The 24531-nt window shown below is 44.7% G+C and overlaps 1 protein-coding gene across 5 annotated transcripts in view; it reads right to left on the bottom strand.

Annotated features, from left to right (window-relative positions):
- mib2 (MIB E3 ubiquitin protein ligase 2) overlaps positions 1-24531 on the bottom strand; it is a 74104-nt gene that overhangs the window by 9317 nt on the left and 40256 nt on the right. For all 5 annotated transcript variants that reach the window (XM_080763199.1, XM_080763200.1, XM_080763201.1 and 2 more), the window contains exons 10-15: positions 24388-24521; positions 21434-21582; positions 18651-18807; positions 16113-16267; positions 2619-2745; positions 863-1321 (exon numbers count right to left, since the gene is read on the bottom strand). In XM_080763199.1, coding sequence (XP_080619325.1) covers positions 863-1321; positions 2619-2745; positions 16113-16267; positions 18651-18807; positions 21434-21582; positions 24388-24521 — 1181 coding nt within the window. The remainder of the gene's footprint in view (positions 1-862; positions 1322-2618; positions 2746-16112; positions 16268-18650; positions 18808-21433; positions 21583-24387; positions 24522-24531) is intronic.

Genomic DNA, 24531 nt, shown 5'->3' with positions numbered 1-24531 from the left:
AGCGCTAACCTCCCCCAACATGTGACGTTGTGTGTATGTTTGTCTATGCCTTATTATTCCGCCCCCTGTGACGTCATGTGGGCCATTATTATACAACAGGTCGTTTTGAGGAAGCAATCCTATTGGTTTAAATAGCCATGCTTCAAACGAGCAAACGCCTCATCGAACCATGCCACATCAGCTGTGCCGAGTCTCGCTGCTCTCCCAGAGAGGGTTGGCTAGTAACCTCGCGTCACCAGGCTTTCCACCTCGGAGGAAAGCCGGAAGAATAACAATAAAAGCTCTCGTAGCCTGCAGCTTATATTGAGAAAAATCTGTTTGAGGGAAAAGGAAGTTCCGGATGATTGTTGACTACAAAACAATACTACAACATGGCGTAGCGATATCATCCTCTCCCGACCGGATCATAAACCCGAAAAAGAATGCTGCCCAGGCTAGTTGGCTAGGCTAGCGATTTTCTTGCGCTTCTGCGCTGCTTACGAAACTCGCCTATCGGCTAGTTCCTGCAGCAATGCAGGCGTGCCATTAATGACGGTAAAGCACAAATATCGTGTAATATTGCTTAAAGATGCAGTGCCGTGATTTTAGTATTTCTTCCAGTGTGATTCATGTACTTATTGGCCAGTTTGTGACATAGAAAAAATTGTGTAAGATTTTGGAATAAAAACATAATTCCATATTTTTGCCTTTTATGGTTATCTTTTCATTTTCAGTTACAGATATTGTGATACATCGTTGATGAAATCCCTTGCAATATATGGAATATCGTGATACCATCACTATCGAGGGCCTAATATCACCACAGATACATCGTGTCGTGAGGTATACCCACATCGTCCCACCCCTATAGACCCGTCCTTACCCTGCAGTAGAGCAAGGACGTCGAGGAGGACGATGAAGAAGACCCCTCCCCGCTCTCCTCTACGGTGGTGGTGGAAGCAGTAGTAGTGACAGTGGAGGTGGTTGTGTTGGGGGTGGTGGTGGTGGTCATGTTGGGGGTAGTGGTGGCGTTGGGGACGGTGGTGGTGGTGGTGCTGGCTGCGCAGCCGGCAGCAGCAGCAGGAGGAGGAGGGTTGGCAGGGGCAGTGGTGGCGGCGGCGGCTGCGGCAGGGGTGGGGCCCTGCATCGTCAGCACGGTGCCGGCCAGCTGCGGGCGTTGGCCCAGCGCCACGTGCATGGCTGTGTCGCCGTCCTCGTCCTCGGTGTTGACGTCGGCGCCCTCGTCCACCAGCAGCAGCACCAGCTCGCCGTGGCCCTGCGTCACCGCCAGCTGCAGCGGCGTCTGGTTGCGGTTGTTGCGGATGTTCATGTCGCAGCGGCCCTGCGGGAGAGAGAGAGAGAGAGAGAGGGAGAGAGAGGGGGGGGGGTTAGTTTGTTATGGTTATACTAGCTTGGCGTGAATAGCCCCTTTCTTTAGAGCACTGGTTCTGTCAAAAGATTGAGAAGTAAACATTTGAATATCCCTCATAATCTTTCTAAGTATGTTTAGTCATTCTTCTCCATGAACTGTGTTCAGTTTGCCTAAAACAAAAAAGGGAAGTACAGTAATCGTAGAACTTTTCAACTGCATCTCTAGTGAGAACTGACATGATTATTTACTTCCTTTGTTTGCTCAGCTATGACTATAGTACTGTTCTATGAGGCCTCATTCACACAACAAACACAATCAAACAAATGTTTGGACATTTTTTACTCCTATTGGAAAAGCATTGTGGTGGCCCCAAAAAACCAAAAAATGACCAAACATTTGATTGATCGGTGTTTGATGCGTGTGAATGAGGCCTCATGTCTGTTTCCTAGTTGTAGCTGTGGGCCAGTGTTGATTTCGTCGACTAAAAACAAAAAATGTCCTTAGACTACATTTTTCCACTGATGAAAACTAAATGGAAACTAAATGAAAACTAAGCTATGATGACTTAAGCTAAGACTAAATATATTGACAATTTAATCAACAGATAAAAACTAGACTAAAATGTTAGGAAGGGACTAGTGGACAAGAGATCAATACAAGTCATTTTACACTTGGTTGCATGTTGAAAATAGCCGATCTACACAACGTGTCGCAGAGCAACGTGTTGTAAGCTTTGCAAGCTTTTGGCGACAGAGTGTGGAGCCTCGCTTTATTCATTTTTTCATATCCAAATCTTTGCAACTCTAAGTCTATCGGCAGATGAGCGGTGGATTTTATTTATTTTTTTACTTTTTTGTCTGAAAAGCCATTCCCCAAAAGATTCCATGATTTTTCCAAGTCATTTCATAATGTCTGTGTTTATTGTCCTTAAATTTGTACTTAAAACCAATAAATATACTTTATAAAAATAAAAATAAAATCTCAGCAATTCAATAAATCAGAAAACAAATGTTAAAGAAGTAGTGAAAATAGCAGATCTACAAGCACACAACATGGTGCGAAGGGTCACATTGTGAGCTTGCGGATCTGCTATTTTCACTAGTTTGGGTCCCGGACTAAAACGTCAAATATTTGTTTGGGTCTCGAGCTAAAAAGTTTGGGAACCACTGCTTTAGAGCAAGAGAAGGAGGAGAGGATGGGGTCAACATGTCAAGTGGTGCTGGTGCCTGACAGAGGCTGGAGTGTCCAGTAAGTGTCCTCGGCTCACCTCCTTAATGAGGATCTCGGTGACGTCGCGGTGGTTGTTGAGGGCGGCCAGGTGCAGCGCGGAGAAGCCATCCTCCTTCTTGGAGTCGACCAGCTGCCGCGCCCGGGCTACGATCTTCTCTGTGGCGCTGCAGTCGCAGGGAAAACAAACCACCAGACACTGGTTACATTTCTAGACAACTCTTAAGGCCCCATTTTAGACTGCAGTCACATCCAGTCAAATCCAATTCAGTCAAATAGGAGCTTTTGGCCCGACCGTTCACACTGCATTTGCGACCAGTGACCAGATCGGATCTGTTACAGATACTGTATGTGTGTTCAGACTGGCAGCCAATTCAGATCTGTGCCACATCCAGATTGGAATCCCATTTGTTTAAATAAGTATAAACACAAACAAGACACATCCGATTTAGATCAGGTTGTTGCATTCAGACCGAGACGGTTCTCCTCAAATCAGATTTGAATCTGATGCACCTCTGAATGCGACCTGTCTGCATTTAGACAAATCTAAAGATATCGGATTTCAGTCTTGATGTGACACAGATCTGATTTAGGCTAGATTTGGCTGCCAGTGTAAATGGGGCCTTATAACTCACATACGTACATTTTAAAAGCTCCAATCCGTACGTTGTATGTCTTTAAATCAGCCAACTGCAACAGTGGCCAAACTACAACAAAGATGGCAGCACATCTCGCGTCCCGTTGTGCAGTCTGCTTCATATAACTTTATTGACATAGTCAACCAGTAGCTGTCCTACACGAAACCAGAGTGCAGAGTAGGAGAGTAGCAACACACTTTGATCTCACCGCAAAGCGGGTGCCTATGGGCTATAGTTCCAAACGTTGCTCCTATGGCTGGAACTATCCCATTGAGATAGAATGAGCACTTCCGCATTCCATTGTTACAACGCTAGTGTCGCCACTCTCTTACTACTCTGCCGAAACCAGGGTATACACGACATCTCTCAGTGGAAGAGTAGGGAGTAGGGCTTAAAATAAGTCCCAGATTGTAGCTTTAAAAACCATTACGTATATTAGACAGTTGTTTTTTTACAATCTGAATAACATTCATAAAATGTCCAGCTGGTTAAGTGCAACCCTGGTCATAGGAGGAAACAGAACCAAGTGGGCGGCATGCAGAAGCTTTCACTTCTCAAACATGTACAGTATAGCCAATGAGCTGGCTCCAATACAGAACAGGAATCTAAAGGAAAGTACGCACATCTCTAAAAAACGTTCAGGTGCTGAACAAAAAGATACGTACAGGAGAAGGAGAAGTAGTCCGCACACACACACACACACACACACACGCACACACACACACACACACACTACAGTGTGCCTGTGTCGCAAGCTGTGTACAGCAGCTTAACAGGCATCTGACTGTGTCCCCCCCAGCTGTTGTTGAACGGGGGGGCAAGAAGCCAGGCCAAACATCAACACAGAGGTCCCGCACACACTGTGGGCCCCCAGCATGGCAGCCGGCAGGGGGATTACCACGAGAAAGCCTAAAGCTTTTGCCCAGACACTCTAAATACTACCGCTTGACCTCCAGATGCCGACTGAAACTGTATTACGGGATTGTCGCTTACTTTCATGTCCTCCTCCTCCTCCTCTCATGGTGTCACACGGCATGGTTTTCTCAAGCCCTCTGTAGTCGTAAATCATTGTAATCTACGCAGCGAGGCCACTGTAATGGTTGCCCTTTTACCGGGAAGTTGTAAACAACATGCTCCACCGTAAAAAACCTCTGTTCCCCTGCTTATTAACGTGGCGGGGCTTTAACGTGGCGCAGGGACGGGACGCTGCAAATCATTTTGTGTATGCACGTCGTAAAATCAGACACTTTATACTGTCCATAAAGTGTCATTCGTCCTCATCCTACAGAGTCAAATCCTCTCTGTTAATGTGTCCATTTGAAACTCAGAGAGCTTACGAATGTAACCATTTTGTGCACGTGGAGAAACACAGAGGATTTGACTGTGTGTGTACAGTATTGTGTCATCGTTCTGATTTTCATGTCCTACCAGGGGATTCCAAGCCCCGGTCCCCCGCACGAGAAAACCATTTCAACCACTCAGCCACCGGACAATCCCTGCTTGGCCTGATAGGGGAGCGTTTATGAGTCTTGAGGCAGTACTAGGTTTCACCTAGACACCAATTGTGTCTCAATGTCTCTGGCTTTATATCTCTGCTGTCTGGAAGAAACCACCTAACTCCAAAATGGAGTTAGGTGGTCCCTGGAACAACATATTTTCAGATGGGGGTCGGCGGCCGATTACATATATTTTTGGGGGTCCTTGACATGAAAAAGGTTGAGCACCACTGACACAGAAACATAAGTTTATCTGAAAACTCTCAGGATTTAGAAGACCTTTTTTTTTTAATCGGTCTCAGGCAGAAAAGTGGAGTGAAGTTTAAAAAACCCAACAACAGAACGACTAAAGAGCTGAGTCTCGGATGCATTATTTTGCGAGTGTGTGATTTATGAATCAATTAAGACATGAAACAAAGCGGACCTCCATCCATCTAATAGTAGCTACCGGTACGTATAAGTGTTTATACATGAATATGTGGTGCCAAGCTTCCCAGTCCAAGGAAGTGGAACAGTGCAATTATTTACGCGTCAAGGAGAGAGAGAAGGTTTTACTTTTAATGCAATTAAAGTTATTTATGAGTTCACAAAGGCTCATTAGTGGTGCGTTACTCATTACATTTCTGGGTCATGGGCTGGTGGCGAGTGTGCACGCCATACAACTCCTCAGTGTCAAATCATGTATCCATCTATAACTTTAGGTGTGTGCAAATGTAACCAAATGGACCCACATTCATTCCCACACACACACACACACACACACACACACACACACACACACACACACACACACACACACACACACACACACACACACACACACACTCAAAGTTATATTTTTTGGTGTGACATACATTTGGAGCCCTATCTTGCGCCACCCCTTAGGCATCATCCCTAAACTTATTTGCCTTTTACTATTTTAAACATTTTTTAGTCAACTAGTCAATCTACATTGACACGTTGTGAGCTTGTAGATCAGCTATTTGAGCTATTTTAAAATGTTTTGAAATAGTAATAAAATGGCAAATAAGTTTAGAGTATAAGCCTATAAGGGGTGCAAGATATAGCAAGCTGTGGATGATGTCAGGGCGATCTTGGAAGTTGGAGGTCACCGATACCTGCAGTGCAGCCGACTCGCAAAAGGGTGTGTGAGTGTGTACTGGTTACGTGTGTGAGCATGCCGCACGTGCCTGCATGTTTTCATGTGCCGTGGGGTGTGGAGTGGTGGATAGGAAGATGTCAGACACGCTTTCCACTCTCCTTAATCACGACAGTTACCCAGCCTCCCCTCCCCCCACGCCCACCAACCAACCCATAATATCTCCCGCCTCTTTGTATACTTCCTGCGAGATTGGATTTCAGCCCCGTCAGTCGTTCACGCACCATTTGCCGCCTGCGAGTTCCCTCGACGCATCTCCACAGAGTTTACCTAACGGTTGACTCCTCTTCTGTGTGTTTCATGAATATCCTATTAAGACCCGAGACCAGTTTCTACTAAATGTTTTCTAAATCACGACAGTTTTGTAACTGTTCCTATATGTCAGCGGTGCTCAAACTGTTTCATACAAGGAGCCTCAAAAATATACGTAATTGGCCGCCCACCCCATCTCAAAATATGTTGTTCCAAGGACCCCCCCAGAAGCAAATATTTGAGTTAAAAACGTTCGCTGTGAAAGAATATATATTCGAGGATTTGCGCACATTTTCACAATTTTTGAGCCGCGCTATGAACTTGTAGATCTGCTATTTTTCCACAGCTTAATTTTAAAATAATGGTTAATGAAGTGGTCAAAAGCTATGGCGACACAGATGCGCGTCCTCAGGTCTAAATGGGATAATCAAATTGCAATTTATTGCATGCAGATGTTGCAGCGATGCACGTCGTGCCGGTGGCGATATGCTCTTGGTAAAAAGGCTTAAAGTTATGTCAGGCATGCTGCTAATTACCTCTCCCGTCAGGGGAGTGGATTAATTCATCAGCATGCTTTACGGGAACCTTGTGTTCTAATCTGAAGTCGCACAACAAGGCAAAAAATTAATAAACGCCGCTTTGGCGTTCAGTAATTATTTTGCCTCGCAAATGGAAATATATAGGTTTAGGGTGGGTTATGTTTAGTTAATTGTTGTGTTAAAATAATTTATCAAGTTTTTTTTTAAATGTAACCAGTTAAATTAAAACTGAAATCCAGAATGTATTTTAACCAGTAGGACGCCCGAGGGCGAGAAGCGACCTCGCCGTTTAGGGCACGCATCCGCCTGGGTGACAGCAGGCTATGGGCGAGTGCTGGTGCTTTGGCATGGGGGGGGGGTCAGATCAACATATGGAATTAATTCTGTACTGGCAACATATGGAGCGTGTCTTGAGTGTACAGGGTTTGATGAGGTCAGCATACATATGGAATGGAACATATGGAATGTCAGAACAGTTCAGCTCCATATATGGAGATCTATGGGTGGCAGCGGGGGCAGTGTCTTGAGTGTACAGGGTTTGATAAGGGCCCAGGTAGGGCCAGGCCTTAATTTTACGTAAATATTGATGACATCAGGGATCTCCATATATGGGCTTAATTGCCCATATATGGATGGCTGCAGCCATCCATATATGCAGCCAGACCCCTGGCTGGGAGGCTGGTGGTGGAGCAGGCCAGGGCGCTGTTTACACTGCACTAGAAGCCCCAGGACAGTCACACACACATATGACTCCAGAGGGACAGAGGGGACACACAGAAATGACCCCAAGAGGACACAACGGGGACAGACATATGACTCCAGGGGGGGACGTGGGTGGGACGAGAAATAAACAGAGGTCACTACCGGGAAATAAATATGACATGGTGATAGTGCTGCACAATCTTTTCCCCATGGAAATAATGTATTGTCTTACACATTCTGGGCAGGAACCCCTTTGGTGTTTATAGCATTATGTTACATTTTAGCTATTGAAAAATAGCAGATCTACAAGCTCGAACTTGTAGGTCTGGTATTTTTGAAAAGTCTTGAAAATGTCTTTGAATATATATTCTTTCAGATCAAACGTTTTAAGTCAAATCTTTGCTTCTGGGGGATCCCTGGAACAACATATTTTCAGATGGTGGTCGGCGGCCAATTACATATATTTTTTATGGTCCTTGACATGAAAATGCTTGAGAACCACTGACACAGAAACATGGGTTTTTCAGAAAACCCAACTGCAAAAACACAAGAGTAACTAAAATGAGTTGCACAAACTAGTGCTGGCACGATTCTTGCTCAAATTTCGCATAGGTGTCTGAATCTAAATCGCAATGCTTTTTTTTATTTATTAATTGTGCACCACTAAATGGTGAACAAAGGGAGAAATCAAGGAAAAGTCGTGAACTTATGCAAATTTAATTGGTGATTCCGCCCTTGGCCAGGGGAGATATTTGGCATAATCAGAGGCACAGGAGGCAGCGGAGAAAAGACAGCTTACGTTCATAAATGCTAATGTTAGCTGGGACAGAAAGTATTAATAGAAGAATAAGGTGACCGCCTCCAACCACTGCAGATGTACAGGTTATATTGTACTAAAATACTCTACAATACAGATTAATTAAAACATTTATTGGCATCTGGCATCTCCCTTGGAGATAGGGTGAGAAGTTACGTCACGCAAGAGAGACTCTGAGTAGAGTCGCTGCTTCTTCGCCTGGAAAGGAGCCAGCTTAGGTGGTTCGGGGCATCTGGTTAGGATGCCTTTTGAGTCTCCCTAGGGAGGTCCTCGACGCACGTCCCACTGCGAGGAGACACCGGGGCAGACCAAGTATGAGTTGGTGAGTTTATATCTGCCGAGTTACTAATGTTGCTCTGGAGAGGGAAGTCTGGAGCTCTCTGGGGGAGCTGTTGCCCCCACGCCCCGAACTATGGAAAAGCGGTTGAAGATGCATGGATGGGTGGTTGAAATAATAATAAATTCTAGTTGAAACATTCATTTAGCTCTGAGATTGCAATGAATACTCAGGATTTCGCACGCAGCATCTCACTATATTAACTACAATTCAAGCTCTCTCTCACTACAGTATATGAGCTCCATTCCTTTTAAACGTGTTTATTTTATTTTTTTCACAACCCCAATCTGTCCCGTTTCTAGCAATAAGAACAACTGGCTCGCTGCCTTGGCGCCTCTCCCTGCCGATTTCCCAGGATGCTTTGTGAACTCGGGGCCTAAAGAGCCTTCTTTTTCCATTTCCTCACAAACTAAATAAATACCTTTGATGCCAATAAACAAACATTCTCATCTCCCTATCGGGGGACGCCAGCGGAGGAGAGAGCTGTGGCCATGGACGGATTCCAAAGATTCCCTCTGCCACATTACGAGGGTGGACGACAAAGCAATCAAGCCAACAGTGGGCAGAATAACATAACACACACACACACACACACACACACACACACACACACACACACACACACACACACACACACACACACACACACACACACACACACACACACACACACACACACACACACACACACACACACACACACACACACACACACACACACACACACACACACACACACACACACACACACACACACACACACACACACACACACACACACAATCCCCAAATCCACGGTTGAACTTTGGGTTTAACCCATTAAGACCCGAGATCAGATTCTACTAATTAATGTCTTCTAAATCATGACAGAAACTATCTCAAACTATTTCATGTCAAGGAGAAAAACCCTATGCCATTGGTTCTCAAACTATTTCATGTCAAGGAGAAGGAGCTCAAAACGTATATGTATTTGGCCCCCGACCCCCATCTGAAAATATGTTGTTCCAGGGACCCCCAACCCAGAAGCAAAGATTTGAGTTAAAAACGTTCACTTTGAAAGAATATAATATTCAAAGATTCGCCTTACATTTTCACAATAAAAAAAAAGAAGATCTACAAGCTCATAGTTCATTGGAACAGCACAGTCGCTGGACTGCATCAATGCAAGGGAGGCCTGCTAGCAGTGATGGAAGAAGTACTCTGGCTTTTTTAAGTAAAGGTATCAATATCACACAATGTACTTTAGTAAAAGTACAAAAGTATTGGTTAATGCATGTTTATTTTGATTTATGTATTTGCAAAAGGAACTCGTAGCTAAAGCTGTCAAATAACTGAGGTGGATTATTTTGGCCTCCGATACTGTACGTACAGTTGTGGAGTAGAGGTTTAAAGTACATCCCAAAATCGTAAGTACTCAAGTAAAATAAAATGTACCTTAAAAAAACAAGCCCAAATTGATTAAATCAATGAATTACCAGCTGCATTATTATTATCTGTGGGTCTGCTGCTGACGTTATGCCACTTTTTAGCTGCGCTCCGCTGTTATGCTCAAAATGACGAGGCTGCCAATCGAGAACTGCTCGACTAGCCATGCCGTGCAGACGATGGGATGTTATGGGTTGTTGCCAGTGGTGGCAACTGTCGTGACAGAAATAAGCTAAGCAGCCTCCAAAAACCAAACCAGGCAAGCAACTGTGAATGAATCCACGTTAGGCTGGAAATATGCAGGCTTGGAAACCAGTGTTGCAAACTGGTGACAGAGCAGGCTCAGCAGAAAATGATCTTCTGTCGATCTCCTGTCGGGACGTTCACAAGCTAATATTGACCAGCTTGCAGCTGGTAAAAAGTACAGCAATTGAGTCAAAAGTTGCTTTCCGCCAATGCTGGTGATATACGAGAGGAGTGGCGAGCTAGTCTGCACCACCACGTCCTGAACATTGTAAATTCTTCCCTTTGGTGCAGCGGTGAACGTCAGGCTAAATGATGGCCGGGGGAGCTGCAGTGCCACAAACCCTCCCAGCGCTGCACATATGACACTTGCCAGAACAGATTGGTCCATTTATTAAATAGTTTACAGCAGCCTCCCACTCTTCTGGGTTAAATGATCGTTTACAGCAGCCTCCCACTCTTTCATCTACAGCTTCTCTACAGTCTAAGTTGCTCTCGCTCACTTTTCTCTCTCTCCACGCCTGGGGGGGGGGGGGGTTGCGTGTCCCCTCGTGGTAAAGCCACAACGCTGCTGTGAATGTAGCCTACTGTGTGTACGAACAGTGGTTCCAACATTTGTTGTAAATTTCAATAGCGTTCGCGGCCCACCCATAGGACCACTCAACAAACACGCCGGCAGCCAATAAGGGAGGCCCCAACTTGCAAGATCCTCACAAGATCCTCATCATGACCCACCAGTGGACTTAATGAAGGGAAAGTTACCATGATGATCCTCATCATGACCCACCAGTGGACTTAATGAAGGGAAAGTTACCATGATGATCCTCATCATGACCCACCAGTGGACTTAATGAAGGGAAAGTTACCATGATGATCCTCATCATGACCCACCAGTGGACTTAATGAAGGGAAAGTTACCACTAGCTTTCTTTGTGACAGCTGCTGAAAGTTGGGGTACCATTAACAACCTACTGTATATAAGGTCAAATGAGCATGTGGCGTGTCAGACCAGCGTTTTTTCATGATTCTGAATCCATTGCAAGCATTGGTTTTGCACGAAAAACTGTCCTTGGGCTAAAAATGGCCATAGCCGGTCAAAAATGAAATAATCGCGGGAGCGGGCGGGATTGGTCTGAATTTCAACGGGAGCGGGCGGGAGTGGGATTAATAAATCACTGCCAGCTAAATGTGCGAGATGAGCTCTTGTTCTTAAGGTGGAAACCGAAAGTACTACTAGCCCGTGGTCTACTGAGGCCCACCATCAATCCGATCATTGTTTTGTTTAGCGGGAGCTCGAATTAATGTTTTATTAGGCTCCGATCTTGGTACTTCATCCCATTATGAGCCATAATGTCACTAAAGACAGCTATGATAGTTCTTATGCCTTATTCATATAGTCGCATGTGGGTGTTGCAAACCAAAAACTGCTAGAAAGCTACTGTAGCTAGACTTTTCGCTACCATTGTCGCAAAACTGCTTGCTCAGGGGGTAACAACAAGACTCACCCCGTTTCTGTTTTCCTCCCAGAATTTTCCCCAGTGAGGGGTGGGACAGGGAGAGGCTGGAAAGCAGACGGCTGGACTTTGAATTTCTCTAACTATAAACTTTCATGACAGCAGACAGCCTAAGTACAAATATAATTTATGAAAAGCTACTACATTGAAGTCTGTTCACAGAAGTTGTTGTAGGCTATGTGGGGATTATCTGACGAGGTACCATTTGAGTGTGCAAAACCTTACATATACTAAATAATACTAAATTGTTTATTGGGTCAATATAAGTAAAATAATATAGCCTTTCTACAGGAGTATCTTTTTATATTTTTCCAAAAAGAATACAAACAGCCAATAGCATATTACAAAGTCATCCCCCTCACTGGTGACAATTCCGGGAGGAAAAACGGGCAAGCACCGGGGCGAGTCTTCCGGTATTCGCTCAGGGTGGGATCTCTGTCGGTTGTCTCTCTACATGTAAAGTGTCTTGAGACAACTTGTTGTGATTTGACACTTTAATTAAATTGAATGCCAAGTAGAAATGGACTTTTGCACCACTTACAGGTCCATTTGGTCCCATTTGCATATTCAGAGTCAACACTGAGAATCTTACCGTCTAGGCAAAATGCACGGTGTAAAAACAAGTTAGGACATGCAGTGTTTCACACACAAGACGTCCTAAATGCTCAATGCCCTGCATTAATCAGCTCCTGGGTCTTCCTGCTGTAGTAAAAACCAAGAAAACCCATGTTTGGTCATGTACGTTTGAGCTAAAAAAAAACGAGCCTATACCTCATTATTCTTCCGGTGATCCCATTGGACGTGTGTTTGACTGTACCCTGTACTGATTAAATTTCTGTTTGACTGTACCCTGTACTGGTTACATTTCTGACAATAAAGTATTAAATCCATCAATCAATCAATCAATCAATCATTTCAGTGTTATTTCTGCTGAGCATGCCGTGGATTCAAATGAAACTTCAGCAGAAGTTGCATGGCAGCCGATTTATCAAGATGTAGTGCCTGGAAATGTGGCGTCAAGCAAAAACATTTCCACAGATACAATGCACGCCTCTCAGCTTGCACAGACGAATGCTTCAAATCTACGGGGACGGTCGAAGCGAGGCGCCACTTGCTGATGCTTCACAATGGAGACCATCCTATATGCCAGTGGTTCCCAAACCTTTTCATGTCAAAAAAGGGAAATATTGCTCAAAATAACGATTATTTTACGTTCTCTAATTGTGTAAACTTCTTGTAAATTAATAAATGGCAATGTTTAACAACAAAATTTAACTCTTGAGAGCGTGAAATGAAACAATTTTACACTGTCAAGAGTTAAATAATAAGGGTCCATTTGGTTACCAACTCTCCATCATTTAGCTGGGGACCACCTGGAACCCCCTCAAGGACCACTGGTGGTCCCCGGACCACTGGTTGAAAACCACTGCTATAACACATAAAAATAAAAATACGGTCAAACAGTGTTGATCTAAACTTTGTAACTCTGGGAGTGGACAAATGTTACATTTGTACACACTCTCTTGTTTCCTTTCCCGGCCATGATAGATAGATAATAAACATTGGGTTCACGAGGGCAGCCGTGGCTAAACTGACTGTTTAGTGTCCTCTTGTGAATTTAACTAACTCCACGGGTGCTCATCTTTTAATTTATAGAGTTAGATGAACTGAGTGGTTAACCACATAGGCTCGGATGTCTGACAGCGAGTCCCCGAGCCAGGCAGACCTGCTGCATGTCACTCCCCAAAAACTGTCTGCCTGCCTCTCTACACTATACTATTTATTTTTTCTTGCCTTTATATAGGCCTACGGTATAGATGCATGCTGTCAGCAGACAAACCAGAAGCCACCTAACTCCAAAATGATATAGACATATACATTTTTCTGGAAATGAAGAGAGCCTTATATTTAAAAATAACTACCGGTAAGCAATACTGCCTCATCAAAGTTGGTGTTTTCATTGGTTCAATTTTTTTTAACACAGATGTAAAGGGTGTTCAATTGCACTGTTACAGGATTTAGTGCCATTCCAATATGACTTTAATGATGAAAATGAAAAAGTCTATATTGATATATCAAAACTATTCTAGCTCATTTTCAATACACTGTACACAGCAGGGAATGGGTAAAGTAATTCCTATGAATCATGTCTACTTAATCATGTCGATACAACTTTGAGCCCCTGTGTCACTATTCAGTAAATAGGCCTACTAAAGACAAATAAATAAATCATGGAGTTAAAATTAAATGACTGAATTATTGTATATACTTGAATATGGTCCATAAATACCGTAAGAACCTTTATAACCATAAACCCTAATGGATACTTCACTTCACCCATTCAGGCCAAGGCAGGAACCCCTTTTGGTGTTTTAAGCATAATGTTATACTTTAGCTATTGAAAAATAGCAGATCTACAAGCTCAGAGCTATGAGCTTGTAGGTCTGCTATTTTTGAAAAATCATGAAAATGTAGTGCAAATCTTTGAATATATATTCTTTCACAGCGAACGTTTTTAACTCAAATCTTTGCTTCTGGGGTCCCTGGAGGAACAACATCATTTCAGATGGGGGGTCCCTGGAGGAACAACATCATTTCAGATGGGGGGTCCCTGGAGGAACAACATCATTTCAGATGGGGGGTCCCTGGAGGAACAACATCATTTCAGATGGGGGGTCCCTGGAGGAACAACATCATTTCAGATGGGGGGTCCCTGGAGGAACAACATCATTTCAGATGGGGGGTCCCTGGAGGAACAACATCATTTCAGATGGGGGGTCCCTGGAGGAACAACATCATTTCAGATGGGGGGTCCCTGGAGGAACAACATCATTTCAGATGGGGGGTCCCTGGAGGAACAACATCATTTCAGATGGGGGGTCCCTGGAGGAACAACATCATTTCAGATGGGGGGTCCCTGGAGGAACAACATCATTTCAGATGGGGGGTCCTTGGCATGAAAACGTTTGAGCACCACTGGTAGTTTTTCAGAAAACTGTCATGATTTAGTAGACATTTTTAGAATCTAGTCTCAGGTCGAAATGGGTTAAAAATACAGAGACTGGAGTCACTGTCACAAGTCAGTCAGGCTGCCTTGACGGCCGGCCTGTTTGTACCAGGTAGCACCCTACCCTGAGACCCCCAGGGATCTTGACAAGGTTCCAGGGGGATCCACTCAGCTAAATGAGTTAATACAGACAAATCTTGTGTCTCTATTATTCATTTGGTGTATATTTATTAAGGTCGTCCATGACATAAACACGTTTTTGCGAAAACACTGGCCCATATGACCAAATTTCAACTTCAGACAACTTCATTAAAAGGAGTGCTACAATAGCTGACAATAGTGAAATGACATTGGTGCAACGCGCTAGCTAATAAATCTGTTATTTTTGGCAAGCACTGGCCTCCCGCGATGCAGCACAAATTAAGACATTATGAAAATGTCACAGTATCTCTATCTACTGTAGAGTGCCTGGGCTCCTGTCCTGACTATGTTAATGGTTTGCTAAAGGAATCGATTGGCTGCTAATCATTACTGATAGCATATGGTCACTCTTTGTAAGAAGAGATGGGCTTTTGCCTTGGCCTCCGTAATGCTGAGAAGCACTGGAGGATTTCACATGTTTACTCTATTTAGAGAGAGATAGAAATTGAGCGAGGGAAACGGAGAGACAGAGAGAAAGTCCTGAAGAGAGAGAGAGAGAGAGAGAGAGAGAGAGAGAGAGAGAGAGAGAGAGAGAGAGAGAGAGAGAGGTATCACGCTTAGTTGTTACAGGGTGGGATCCATTACTGTTGTTCAGTCAGTCACAGACTACAGTGACCTTGACCTACACGTGGACAAATTCACATGCACAGAGAAAGCGCACTCACACACACGTGAGCTGACGAAAAGACACTAGTGCATGTGTGCGACAAAATAAGGCTAGCCAATGGAATACAACCACCCTAAGGAGTCGGACTACTATCTGTACCAAGTTAGACCACTAGACCTAGTGCACGTGTAAACAGAGCTACTACCTGGAAACACATCTAAAATCTGAGGTTTTTTGTATGCTATTTAAATAGCATAACAAAAGATGTTATGCTATTTGTTGCAAAAAAGCTTCATACCCTGTATAACATGTATATAACGACACAATGTGACATAGCTCTGTGTACAAAATGCTGCACCCCCTCCAACTGTATATACATTTTCAACTGTTATTATTGTATTTTGATTGCTTTGGCAATGTAAACGTATGTTTTCTCATGGCAATAATATTGAATTTGTGTGTGCGTGTGCATGTGTGTGTGTGTGTGTGTGTGTGTGTGTGTGTGTGTGTGTGCGTGTGCATGTGTGTGTGTGTGTGCATGTTTGTGTGTGTGTGCATGTGTGCATGCGTGCATACGTGCGTTGACGGTGCACTCACAGCTTGTTGCCTTTGAGGGCGGCGTGGTGTAGCAGGTTGAAGCCCCGGTTGTTCTTCTGGGAGAAGTCGATGGTGGGCACTGCCACCAGGATCTCCATGATGGTGCGGAAGTCCTTGGCGATGGCGTCGTGCATCGGCGTGTCCCCATACGAGTCCTGGCCGTGGCACAGAGACATGGTTCACACGTCAGCAGCATAACCCAATGATTCCCAAACTTGTTCACGTCCCAGGACCCCCAAATTGACACTAATTGGCCCCGCGGACCCCCATTTGAAAAGATATGCCAGGGACCCCCATGAGAGATGATGTTTATACAGCTCTAGCAGTGATTCTAAACCTGTTGAATTTCAAGGACCACCAGTTACCACACATTAGTCTCCAACGTTAGTAGTAACGCTACTGGAGATTAGCTGCACACGGACAGATGGACTGACGGACACACACACACAGACGGACTGATAGGGGCAAAAACCTTCTGGCCAATCCTTCGGCCAGGCGGAGACGAAGGTAACAATCTAAAAATCATAGACCTAAAGCCCCATACATTGAGTAAACACAGGTCTAAAAACCATAGACCTAAAGCCCCATACATTTAGTAAACACAAGTCTAAAAACCATAAACCCCCATACATTTAGTAAACACAGGTCTAAAAACCATAGACCTAAAGCCCCATACATTTAGTAAACACAGGTCTAAAAACCATAGACCTAAAGCCCCATACATTTAGTAAACACATGTCTAAAGCGTCATAACTGGTTGGACAGGTTTCTGACAGGTTTCTCAGCATGGTGAGACATGATGCAGTGAACCGCAGGGCAACTTGAACCAATGAATGTCTGAGTCGGAGCATTCCAAAAATTGGCCTTCATTGTTCCCCCTTAGGGATGTTAGGTGGTTAAATACACTATTTTAAACCACATCTTGGTATAATTGGACCTCACAATTATCATTATAAGTCAAGATGCCACCGTCGGTCTACTCTCTCTGTGTGTCTCAGAGGTGGAGGTGTGGAATAGTTAAGAAGTTTGCAAGCTAATGGAAAATAGAGCCTTTAATAAGATTAGCATGCTGAAACAGAAGCCACTGTAGTTGCATCATCGATTCCTAGCCAATGTTAGCTGCGTTGATTTCGACAGCAAATTTTGACAGTCATCGTTTGACATAGTCTTGGGAATAAAACTTACATTTAGTTAGTCACCTGAAATGTTTTAGTTGACTAAATATCATGAGATTTTAGTTGATTAAATCTACATTTGATTTAGTCGACTAAAATGTATTTTGGCGGGCCTTGATGATCACTTGTAAAAGAGACTTCAGTCTCAATGTGGTTTTTACTGGTTAAATTGTAATGGCTGATTTTACACTTTCCGAAAATAGTCGATCTACAAGCTTGTAGAGCTTGTAGATCGGCTGTTTTCGCAACGTGACACGTGCAAAAATATAAGCATAAAAAGACTTCTTCTCCCTCCCTCACATTTTAGTCTAGTTTTTATTTGTTGATGAAATAGTCAGTATATTTAGTCTTAGTTTCTGCCCCAAATTTTCCAGAGCGGCCTGATATAGCGCCACCAGGTGGCCGACTTTTGAATTTCTTTTTTGTTGATATTACTCCTCCAGATTCTGTCCAAAAATCCAGAAAATCGTTACACACCATCTCTATAGTCATGTGCTCAAGACAGATCTGTCCAATATTTCAGATTCCATCCTAATTGGCTAACATTGGCTTTCAAAGTTTGCAGGATTGGCCCGTTTTGAACAAAAAGCCTCAAATCATGAACGCAGCGTGCAATTTACGTGAAACCTTCCACAGACTTTCCTACTAGGCTGAGGAATATATCCCACCATTTTCACATTGGCCTGTTATAGTGCCACCAACAGGTGTATTTTTGCAAAACACATTTTTGGAACAAACTGCCTCAAATCATCCAATTGCCATCCAAGGCGTAAGAAGAAATGGCACCCTTTTCACATTGGCCTATTATAGCGCCACCAGGAGGCCACAACCTGACCTGCCCTGGTGGAGAAATGTGCCCCAAGGGGCACTTTATCTTTATAGTTTTCATGTAGGTGGCTGGCATCTCCCTAAGAGTTAGGGTGAGAAGTTCAGTCACGCGGGAGAGACTTGGAGTAGAGCCGCTGCTCCTTCGCCTGGAAAGGAGCCAGCTTAGGTGGTTCGGGCACCTGGTTAGGATGCCTCTCGGGCGTCTCCCTAGGGAGGTCCTCGATGCACATTTCACTGGGAGGAGACCCCGGGGCAGACCAAGGATCACGTCCCACTGGGAGGAGACCCCGGGGCAGACCAAGGTGCAGATGGAGGGATTACATCGACTCACTGGCCTTGGAATATCTCGGGATCCCCCAGGAGGAAGACACTAATGTTGCTCTGGAGAGGGAAGTCTGGAGCTCTCTGGTGGAGCTGTTGCCCCCGCGACCCGACTACGGATAAGCGGTTGAAGATGGATGGATCGATGGATGTAGTTTCCATTTATTTTTCGTAAGTGAAAAACGCTAGTCGACACTTTGGTTCAACGTCTCACCTGGAGGTTGACGTCGGCAGAGTGCTCCGACAGAACGCGCACCACGTCCGTGAAGCCCTTGTTGACGGCGATGTGCAGTGCCGTGCACATGGAGTTGTTGAGCAGGTTCACGTTGGCCCCTTTGCTCAGCAACAGCCTCGCAATCTCCGCCTGATTACTGCTCCCACACGGCGGCGGCACACACACACACACACACACACACACACACACACACACACACACACACACAGACAGACAATTTTGGCATTTAGCAGACGCTCTTAATCCAGAGCGATTTACAGTAAACTAGAACAACACATGGTAATACATCAAGAATCATAAGCAAGCTAAGAGCCTATAGCATCTAAATAGAGTGCCATGTCTACATAAAATGCTATCCTAAGTTTAAAGTTACATAAGTTGAGCCTGTGAAGTCGTCGAGGCTAATCTCTCTTTTGGGTCACAGGCTAAAAGGTTTGGCAAGCACTGCTTAAAATGAATCCAAACCAGGATGGCCAGCAGCAGCAAGGCTGACGTTACTGAAAAAACAAAAACAATCCGTGCTCTGGGGCCACTACTGTGGCATCGTCATGCCTTGCCAGTGTTGAGAAAACTACGGTGGAAGCTTTGCCGCAAAATGTGGCCAACTGGCAGGGGACGATGTGTGTGTGTACATACATAGCGATGCTCCCCCATACTTCTAAAACCTGCCATGTTTTGTTTACGTGATGCGCTGCTGCTGCCGAGAGCCACGGAAAGTAACACAGATGGAACTGGTTATCCCTGAAGAGCGTTCGTTCGTGCTCTCCAGGCAGCAATGGTGTCTCATTCTCAGAACAGAACCATCTCATACATTGTTGCATGGTTGGGGGGACAGACTTATAGGCTTAATAATGCATCTCTCTCTGCATTTATTTACCACTGATTTTGTGTGACACCGTTGTGCAACAAAAATAATAGTTTTCATTTAGTTTCAGTTACATTTTAGTCATCCTGGAATGTTTTAGTGTTAGTCTAGTTTTAGTCGACTAAATATCATAAGATTTTAGTCGACTAAAATGTATTTTGGCGGGCCTTGATGCCGTCGTAATGGCTGATTTACACTTTACACTTGCTGAAAATAGCAAGTGTATATGTGTAACTCCCGGGATTCGAACTCGGGTCTCCCGCGTGGAGGTCCAACATCTTAACCACTAGACTAGACCAAAGGGACATCCCTATGGACTGGGGGAGATTTTAGACTTTTGACGCCATTAGGCCGAGGCTGTGAGCCACTCTGCTACATATGTATAGGTCTCAATGGCTTAATAAAAGTAATCGATAGAACAATTGCTGAGGGCCTGGGACATGGCTCAGCGGTCCAGGCACCTTGGCTGGTAATCCAGTCTGGCAGTGTGCCATGGGCTCGACTCCCGATTCTGACGGCCTTTACTGCATGTCACGCCCCCCATCTCTCTCCCCATTTCCTGTCAGCCTACTGTCTGTCCCTCCATAACAAAAAAATAAAATAAAAGGCGAAAGCCACAAAAAGAAAAATTCATACAAAAAAAGAATAATCGCTGAGAAAAGATTGGATAGTTTATTAGTTGTGGGTCCTGGACAGAGGTGACGGAACACGGAACACTGGCTCACACGTCTTGAGCACCGTCTGCTTATTTTTGGCACGAACTCGTGCATATCGTGTGACACAGGACCGCGCAGAGGTCTGGGCGGCTCGGACCGTTGGGTCTGCTGAATCTGTGTCTCTGCAGCGGGAGAGAGTACCCGCTGTCTGTCTACAACCCACTGGATCTGTGTCTCTGCAGTGGGAGAGAGTACCCGCTGTCTGTCTACAACCCACTGGATCTGTGTCTCTGCAGTGGGAGAGAGTACCCGCTGTCTGTCTACAACCCACTGGATCTGTGTCTCTGCAGTGGGAGAGAGTACCCGCTGTCTGTCTACAACCCACTGGATCTGTGTCTCTGCAGCAGGAGAGAGTACCCGCTGTCTGTCTACAACCCACTGGATCTTTGTCTCTGCAGTGGGAGAGAGTACCCGCTGTCTGTCTACAACCCACTGGATCTGTGTCTCTGCAGCAGGAGAGAGTACCCGCTGTCTGTCTACAACCCACTGGATCTGTGTCTCTGCAGTGGGAGAGAGTACCCGCTGTCTGTCTACAACCCACTGGAACCAAGAGTGTCATTTGATACCAGTGATGGACACAACCCAGGAGGAAAGTACTGTAAATGTCTGTCTGCCAATCTATCTGAATCACAAAGGTGTGCTGTTTTTGCCCGTTTAAACACGAAGATATCTGAAACTGTACACGGTATAATTCTAAGTTAATTTAAAGCTGCAATCTTATTGTCCTGCCCAGGATTCGCACCCTGAGTTCAGCGATACTTACTACCCATATACTCGGGCACCTAGGCTGGTAATGCATACCGATTCGAGTCCCGATCCCGACGACCTTTACTGTGCGTCTCCCCCCCTGTCTCTCTCCCCGTTTCCTGTCTACCTACTGTACCTTATCTATCAATAAAGGCAAAAAGCCCCCCAAAAGATTTTTTTTGTCCTACCTGACACTGTGGTCTAAATTTATCAATGCAAGAGTACGGAAACCACATTCCACCACTGCATGTACTAGCTATAGTTTAATATTAAATCTTAATGTTTCAAAATAAAGTACAGCTTTAACTCAAGAGTGTACAAACCGAACAAAGGCTATTGGTACGGCACGCTCTCAGTAAAACAAACACTCTGGGGTTTTTTAACGCAAGGACACATTTGCAGTGCGATGCTTCATGGTCCGTGTGGTCTCTCACCCGAACGCCGTGTAGTGCAACGCCGTGTCTCCATCCTCATCCTTCACCTGGATGGAGCTGTTGGCCTGGAGCAAGGCCTTCACCACCTCACAGTGGCCCTGGTGGGCTGCCACCTGCAGCGCCGTCTTGCCCTGGTTCTTGATATCCACCTGTGGGTGTGAGGGAGGGTGGGGAGGACAGTTTGAAGGACAAATGCGACAGACAGTGGATAGCAAACCACCAAAGGAGTTTCCTAAAATGCATATCGTTGCTGTCGGGAAGAAGCCACCTAACTCTATAAAGGTTCATTTTTCAGGAAATTAAAAATATTTTTTTTTGAGGACATGAAGAAAACCTTATATTTTTTAAACGATGCAATACTGCCTCATCAAAGTTGGTGTTGTGACTTTAGATATTGTCAGTTACTTGCATGAGGAGAGAGGTGGTGGAGTTAGCTGTTTTAGCAGACAGTTTGAGGGTCCAATAGAGGTTAGGAGGTTTTGTCCAATGTGTTTTTTACTACTTTCCATTGGTTCAATATTTTCTAAACAACACACAGACGTAAAGGGTGTTCAATAACACTGAGTTATGGGGGGGGGGGGGGGGGGGGGGGATCAAAAACCTCAAAAATGGACCTATGAGGTTTCCTCCCGACAGCAACTATATACTCGTATAAAAGGAATTCCACCTCAAAGATCACTTATGAGTAATAATGTAGTGCCCTTTTAGTGGTTTTGGGGATATCAGTCACTGTACATTTGGAGATAGATAGATAGATAGATAGATAGATAGATAGATAGATAGATAGATAGATAGATAGATAGATAGATAGATAGATAGATAGATAGATAGATAGATAGATAGATAGAACCACCCTGCCATAAACAGTTCAGTGCGTTTGTAAACAATCATTTTAACAGCGGCCATGCCCAAATGCTCCATCATAGAACGCATATCATACGCATATCATAGCATTCCCGCACACGCATGATAATACACTAGAAATGCAAATAAAATATATCATTGCTGTCGGGTGAAATGTGGTAAAATAACCAGTTTTCCAATGGATACAATGTAGTTATTATTTTGTTTGTCACAAGCTCTTGTTAATACTTTAGTTTCAATTGCTTCGATATTTATAAAATCCAGAGACGGACATAAGCACTTCCAATTTCACCTTCAAATGTCTTGAAAAATAGCTAAAATACCTTTGCTACTCTTGTGTGAATACTGTAGTGCAGTCTGATGAGGTAAGGGAAGGCATTCATTTACAATGATTATTTTTTGGGTTGAAATATTGAGATACGAGATTACTGCTCGACAGCAACGATAATGTATAATACACATTCCTATCTAATCCTGCTAGACCTGAAATTAGAAGTCTAAATGTTAACCATCACGTCATGTGTGACCTGAATAAATAGCCACACCACTAAACTGCCTCCCCCTGGCCAGCTGGGGTGCCTGATGGAGGGGAAAGGAACTGGTTGGAATAACGTGTTCCTTCCACGCACTACGTCCAACCAGGGAAAGGAGCAACCTGGACACTCATGCATGAAGGAAGCATGAGTTCAAGTCCATTGCTCTCCCCAGGTTGGCGGAGGGTGTGTAGAGCCCAGGATCACATTAGATAATTGACACAGGGGTGAAAAATGCGTTACAGAATCGTGGGATTCATACTCCTATTTTACCGCTGTAGTGCCGAAATGATTTCGGATCGTCAGAAATTCTCAGTAGCACCCAAGAGCCGACTTTAGGATGGTACCCGCCCCACTGAACATCAATTGACGTCATATTGTAGGCTCTACAGAGCCGAACCGACTTTTATTCAGCTCTAAAATAGGAGCATGAATCGCGCCTTACTCTTCCTACTTCCGGGGGAGGAATTGGCTAAGAGCACACAGAATAACTCTTCCTACTTCCCTACTTCGGTGTTACCAATGATACTAATTAAGGCTCTGTTCCATTTAGACCCCCTTTCCACCGGTTGGTTCCCAATGGGAACCGGTTCAGTTCTTTTTGGTTTTTAGTCCATGAGCCAGAGCTCCAAAATTGGTGGGCAAACTATACCCTATATTAAATTGTCTAGAGGATCATAACCCTTCCACAGTAGTATTTTGCATATTTTCCTACATAATGCCTCATTTGCATTTCATTTTTTTTAAATTGTAATACAACAAATCATTGTCTTCGTGTAAGTACTCAATTGGAGAAGTTTCATGGTGATAACAATCTAATATAGGTATGGTTTTGCACACTCAATTCATAATTAACGTTTCAATTTTGGAACTCTGGCTCATGGACTACAAACCAAAAAGAACTGAACCGGTTCCCATTGGGAACCAACCGGTGGAAAAGGGGCCTTAGAGTGCAAAGGTTCTCAAACTTTTAAATTTCAAGGGCACCCATGTACGCTCTCAGAGTTACACACCCATACGGGGCCATTTGGAACCCACTCACGGACACTTTGAGACCCACTGGTGTAGCAGAGTATTTCCAGTGAGCCAACATGCACAATAGCAGCACCCTGACTCTGGGTGCGTTCGGAAATGCACCCTGAACGCACTGGTGTGCGCTCTTGTCGTTCGTTTATTTAGTGCACTCGGTGCGTTGTCGTTCGAAAATCCAGTGCGCTGCGCACCGGGTGTGCCGAGTGCCGGCACTGAGCGACCCTGAAGCTGGGGTTGTCCGGTGTCGGCGGTGTGAATGCGTCACAGCTGTGGTTGTTCGTAAATAAGGCACACTGTGACGTCACCGCTCACCACACTCCCGGTGACCACATTCCCGGAGTGCATTTCCGAATGCACACTCTGTTTGACCAGCCTTCATTAGTATCACAAACTGACCACATTCCCGGTGTGCATTTCCGAACGCAACCCTCTGGCCTCTGTTTGACCAGCCTTCATTAGTATCATCGGTAACACCTTTGGGAAGGAGCATCAGCAGGCGTCGTCCCAGTGCTGCGCTGCACTCACCTTGTCTGGGTACTTCTGCACCAACTCCCGTACTTTGCTGGCACTGCCGTGTGCCGCCTCGATGACCAGCCGGCTGGGGTTGTCCAGCTCTGTGGACTGAGACAGTAGCTTCTCCAGGACAGATATAACAGTACCTGGACAGAC

This window comes from Protomyctophum bolini, assembly GCF_963924005.1.
Source record: "Protomyctophum bolini genome assembly, chromosome: 5".
Lineage (NCBI taxonomy): Eukaryota > Metazoa > Chordata > Actinopteri > Myctophiformes > Myctophidae > Protomyctophum > Protomyctophum bolini.
Note: the sequence above shows the minus strand (reverse complement) of the source record. Positions and strands in the feature narration are given on the sequence as shown.